Source organism: Corvus brachyrhynchos, unplaced genomic scaffold (assembly GCF_000691975.1).
Source record: "Corvus brachyrhynchos isolate BGI_N302 unplaced genomic scaffold, ASM69197v1 scaffold479, whole genome shotgun sequence".
NCBI classification, from domain to species: Eukaryota; Metazoa; Chordata; class Aves; order Passeriformes; family Corvidae; genus Corvus; species Corvus brachyrhynchos.
This window is the reverse complement of record NW_008240089.1, coordinates 630,054-635,694: the sequence shown is the minus strand read 5'-3', so window position 1 is coordinate 635,694 and position 5,641 is coordinate 630,054. Positions and strand designations below refer to the sequence as shown.

At 52.3% G+C, this 5,641-nt stretch overlaps 1 protein-coding gene across 1 annotated transcript in view; it reads left to right on the top strand.

Annotated features, from left to right (window-relative positions):
* The first annotated feature begins 1,398 nt into the window (after positions 1-1,398).
* Positions 1,399-5,641, top strand: part of DBF4B (DBF4 zinc finger B) — a 10,625-nt gene continuing 6,382 nt past the window's right edge. Inside the window, exons 1-4 of the mRNA XM_017744770.1 lie at positions 1,399-2,257; positions 3,613-3,663; positions 4,275-4,344; positions 5,199-5,269. Of these exons, the coding sequence (XP_017600259.1) occupies positions 5,201-5,269 (69 nt within the window). The 5' untranslated portion in view covers positions 1,399-2,257; positions 3,613-3,663; positions 4,275-4,344; positions 5,199-5,200. The remainder of the gene's footprint in view (positions 2,258-3,612; positions 3,664-4,274; positions 4,345-5,198; positions 5,270-5,641) is intronic.

The following is a 5,641-nucleotide window of genomic DNA, read 5'->3' as shown; positions in this document are numbered from 1 at the left end:
CCACGGGAGCAACCCCCAGACGGTGGTGACCGGCTGCCTGGCCATGGGGGTGCTCCAGGCAGGGGTGACTGGTCACTTCGTCCTGGGAGCGCTTCCCAGGGGGTGAGAACTGACTGCCCACGCATAGGGGCACCTCCCAGAGGTGATAACTGGTTGTGAGGTGCTGGGTGCCCCTTCCAGGCAGTGATAAGTGGTTGCCTGGCCAGGGACACATTTTCCAGGTGGCTGTAACTGGTGCGTGGTTCCCCCTCATCGCTGACAACAGCCTGTGGCAGTTTAATTTTTTAGGGAAGTTGTGGAACTTCCAAATGGAATTCAACATTGGGTAAAGCAAGAAAATGCCAACCAATGTTCTTATCATGGTTTTCCCAGAAAAGCCATCTGGACCCTTTTCCCTGGGAAGCTGTTGTTTGGGTGGATCTCTATGGCATCCTTCATGGCCTCCAGGCTTCCTTGCTGCTGATAATCGTCATCAATTCCTTATATTGTGTCCCAAGACCCTTCAAAAAGTAGCATCACCTCAGTTCCTCGAGCTGGAACTGAGCATGGGGTTGTACCTGGTCATTCATCTTTCCATTTCATTATTATTTTTGTGCACAGTTTGGTTCTACAAGTTGTTACTATTTGTTTTCAAACTCTTTAATCTCTCTGAGGTGATCATCTCATGTAACTTCAAAACTTAAGTCCTACAATATACACACAGGTGTAAAATCTTTACATTCTTGTTGCCGCTGTATGCCCTCAGCCCTGACCGGGTGTTGGCTGCACAGACGTGTGGGGAAGGTGACTTGCACTGTTTTCCCTTTCATGAAATTCATGTTCATCCTGAACTTGCTGGTTTCTCTCTGCCCTCCCCTGGATGTGCCACCCACACTTGGGACACCTCTTTCCTAGCTGGGCATCCTCAAATCTGAGAACCCCATGCTCCCAGCAGACAGTTCTTTCTCTACGTGGCTGCTGTGTTACTTGGAAATAATTTTAGACTTTGAGCATCCTTCTGATGCCTGTCAAACACCATCCTGGCCCTCCCCCTCTGAAATGAGGTCCACTGGCAGTAGAGCTCTCATTCCTCTTGCTCCTGTAGAGATACTGAACTACACCACAGCCACTGTCTGTAAAGGAGCTCTTTGGCAGCAATATCCAAGCCCAAGTCCTGTGTGTGGTTCAGGACACAGGTAAGGACACCCTGTGGCCTTGGACTTGCGTGTGGCACCTTGAACTCGCCCTTGGCATAGGGCTGGTGACACTCTGGGGTGCGATTCGGGTGTGAACGTTGTGATTTCCTCTCTTCTGTGCTTGCAGCACAGCCTGCAGTGGCCCTTGTGGCACTTGGGTGTGAACGTTGTGATTTCCTCTCTTCTGTGCAGCACGGCCTTGCAGTGGCCACATGCACTTCATGGTTTTGGAATCTCCATCCACAAGGATTCTGTAAGGGAGGAGAACCAGTTTGTTCAGCAGCTGCCCAGATCTTTATCTTCCTGAGGGCTTCACACCTGAGCCCTGTGACTCTGCCTCCTGCACAGATTCTGAGAAGCCAAGTCCTTATGGGCTTATAACACCATTAGTGTCCCAACTTTTGGGCTTCCACATCTTTCTCCGCCTGGTAGCTGCTGTGCAAGGGTGTGTGTATGTGTTTCATCTCTGTGGTTCCCTCCTGCCCTGTTCTCTGTGCAGCTGCTTGTCCAGCTGTTCGCTTTCTCCTTTATTTTTCTAAAACCAGTTATGGTCTCCTGAGGACAGAGCTCCTCCAGGCTGATCCATGATGTCCAGGGCCTTTTCCTCAGTTGCTGGCTTTTTTTGAAAGCACTGCTTGAGGAGTAGGTGGTGGTGACAGAGTCGTGGATTTCTGGATCTGAGGTTCTGGTGACTATTTGCAGTGAATCTCTCGGGCATCACAGGATCTCCTTTTGGGAGACAGCAGTGTGGAATGAAAGAAGGAACGTGATTGCTTCCAGCAGCTCCTCACTGTGTGGGGGTTGAGCCAGGGGCAGTAGCTTTGTTTAGCAAGGCTCTGTCAGCTCAGGTTCAGACACTTGTAGAGCTGCTCTGTTCTGTCTCACTGCAGGTGACTGAAGGCTTCCTCAGCAAAGAAGTCACCTGTGTGGTGTCCAGCAACAGAGAGGCCAAGCGAGGCCTGGCCAGGACTCGGGAGGAGAAGCGGAAAAGCCCAACTTCAGAAGGCACAAAATCCACGAGCTCGGTGCCTGCTGCCCCCAAAGGGAACCCAGCCACACCTCACCAGAAGCCACCATCCACTGTAAGAGCTACAAAGGTTTTGGCCACCTCAAAGTTTGGCCCAAGGGGTCTGTAGGGTAGAATCTGGGGCCAGTTTTGGAAGGTGAAGTTGTTCCTGCTCTGAACAAATATTCTGTGTGATTTTTTTCCCTGCTCTATTCCTATTTCCCTGTCTGTTCCTATTCATACTCATGTTCCCTGTGTCTGCCCTCACTGTCTACTCAAACGTGCATGTCACAGCTTTGGGCTGTAATCAAGGAAATCTGCTGGAATGGCAGGGCAGGTGGAGGCCTTGGCTGACTTCCTGAGGGAACAGGCAGAGAAAAGCCAGAGAAATGTAGACCTGAGAAAACCATTGCAGTCTCTGGGTACTCACAGCCACAGGGCAAGGCCCCTGTACCCTGGGAGGAGATCCATGAGGGCCTCCTGGTCCCATTTGCCTGTTGGAGCTGGGTTTTCTGCTCACAAATGCTTGTGGCCAAATTCCAGCATCCCACCTTGAGCATGGTGTCTGCTGGAAGCTGGGACTGGGGAAAGGCAGCTGCCCCAGTCCAGGCCTGGGGAATCTCTGCCAGCTGGAGCTGAACCATCTGCAGTGGGGAACCTGAGCTGCAGAGGTTTCTCCCAGTTTTGTCCCCTGTCCTGGCTCCCAGCACTGTCCCCTTGTCTTACAAAGAGCTGACCCGACCTGCTGAGGCTGTTGCCTTGAAAATAAAGCTTGGTTCCCAGGATGTTCCTAACCCTGGCCAGCATGTTGGGGTGCCTGGAGAACAGGAGGCTCAGGGGGGACCTGATCTATCTACAACTCCCTGACAGGAGGTTTATAGCCCGAAGGGGTTTGGTCGCTTCTCCCAAGTAACAAGTGACAGGACAAGAGGAAATAGCCTCAAGTTGTGCTGGGCAGGTTTAGATTGGATGTTAGGGAAAACTTCTTCATGGAAAGGCTGTCCAGCTCTGGCAGAGGCTGCCCTGGGCAGTGGTGGAGGGGTTTCACCCTGGAGGGATTTAAAAACCATGTGGATTTGGCACTTGGGGACATGGGTCAGCGGTGACCTTGGCTGTGCTGGGAAAGGGTTGGACTCAATCACCTTACAGGGCTTTTCCAGCCTGAACAATTCCATGATGCAGCAGGCAGTTTCCAAGCTAAATTGCTGCTTCCTCTTGACTCACTCTGGAGCCTTCATTTCACTGCCGGTCGATAACTCCAAGCCTTGGCTGGTGCTGGTGGTGCAGAGTGAGAGGTGCTCTCTGCAGTTTGCATCCCCTGGAAAGGCTCTCTCCACTGGCAGAGATGATCCCAGCAGAGTGTGGGGATCCCCAGGGGTCGTTGCTCTCCAGCTCTTTGCCATGACCTGTCCATGTCTCCTCTCTCCACAGGCACTGCTGAGCCGGGGGAAGGAGCTGCTGCACAAGGCCATTAAGAACCAGGTGAGCAGCCTTGGATGGTCTCTGCTGGGGCTGGGTGTGCTCAGAGTTCTGCTGAGAAGAGCAGAACCAGTGCCAGCCCCCCTGCACAGCGCCTGCCCTGCTGACAGAGCAGATCCTGGGGCTGGGAAGGGCACAAAGCAACTGCTTGTGGCCTGCAGGATGTTGTGCAGTGCTCCTGGTCACTGCTGTTTATGGAGCCGTGTCATCCAATGTTGTACCTGTAAGGCCTGTCCCAGCCATCTGGGTGCTCAACACAAGCATTATGAGCACGAGGCCTCTGTTAGATGAATTTTTAGCCTAAGAAGAGCTAAAGCAATGTAGCTGGGGCAAAAGGCTCCCCTGCAGTCCTTTCCCTGAGGTCACAAGTGGCCAGATAAATCTCGGTGCCCACTTAGAAGCTCATGCTGTAGCAGGAATTAAAACACTTGCCTGAGATGCTGCTGTTAGTTTGGGATAGATGAAGCAGGAGTTCGATCCGTTTCTGCTGTGCCCTGATTTCAGTAACAGCCATGCAGTGGTCTGTCAGTTGGGCAGCAGGAAGGGCTCTGAGCTCGGTTTAGAGCTGCACGTGGCCCTGCTTTGAGCTGTGTTTTTCAAACCTCTCTGTACAGGACTCCTGCAGTGGCAGCAGCATCCTCGCCAACGCTCGCCTGTGGGGAGTCCAGATCCTGCATGTGGATGGTATCCTTCGCTGTGGGGTGCAGTGAGGCTGCTGGTAATGAGGGATTTCGGAGACAGGTGGAGCAGAAGTGATGTAAGGAGAGTAGAACAGAAGGAAGAAATTGCAAGCAAATATCCTGCAGTGATGCCATCCTGGCCGAGGCCAGGTCTGCCCTCAAACACCAGATTTATTTGTGTGTACAGAACGTGCCACTGTCACATTTGCAACAGCAAACACAGGGTGCACTGGAATGTACTGAAGGTGGGACATTAAGAAATGTCAATATCTTGGTCAGGACATCAATTTGTTCCAAAAAGACCGTTTTTACTGATTAACCTGGAAGTACAGATAATGATAAGGGCAGGATTTGGTCGGGTTTAATTAGGAAGTGCTGGTGTTTGAGGACCTGTGCTGGAAGGCACCTCCCATCCCCATGATGGATGGGGAGGGGGTGATGGGAAAGACAGATGGTGGAACTCTGATACTAATAATAGGTCTGGAGTAAAAGGTTCCTGAGTGTCTGATGACAGTGACATACAGCTGTGGCTGAGCCTGTCTGGATCATGTCCCTGGGCTCTGCTCAGCCTCTGGGGCTGCCAGACCTCAGGCTCTGCTCTATGTGCTGCAGAGCTCCTGCCAGTGTCTCCTTCCTGCAGAGCCCCAGCAGCCTCCAGCTCTGCTAGAGAGCAAACAGGGGGGCTGTCCCTCAAAATGTTTTCTTGGCTTCATCTTGGACCATTCCCTGGGGGTGATGCTCTGCCAGGGGCTGCAGGCCCCAGCTTTTCCCAGTGCCACGGGGGGTGTGCTGCAGTCTGGAGAGGAACAGCTCCCTGCCCTGGCTGAGCTTTGGCTCTTTGACATCCCACCTGCACAGAAATGTTGTCCTATGCCCAGCAGCTGCTGCGAGCCATCTCGGGAGCAAGGAAGCAGTGCCAGAAGACAGAGGTAACAACTGCAGCCAGCTTCAGGAGTTCAGGGTTCCTGAACAGTTCTTGTAGCAGCTTCAGTGCCAGTGGGCCAGTCAGGGGGTGCTGGATCCTATCCAGCACGAGGCAATCTGGTGCTTCTCTTAGTGATGGAGATGACAAAATTCAAAGAATTTTTCCTTTTATAAAGCTGGGGGTAAATCCAGATGAGAATGAGGCAGCTGTTGATAACTATCAGCATCCATAGCACAGCTAATACTGACTTTGACCCTAAGGGACTAAGGCTCATGGTTTAACCCCAGGCAACTGAGCCCCACACAGCCCCCTGGGATGGGGAGAGAACTGGGAGAGGAAAAGTGAGAAAGCTCATGAATTGAGATAAAGATGATAT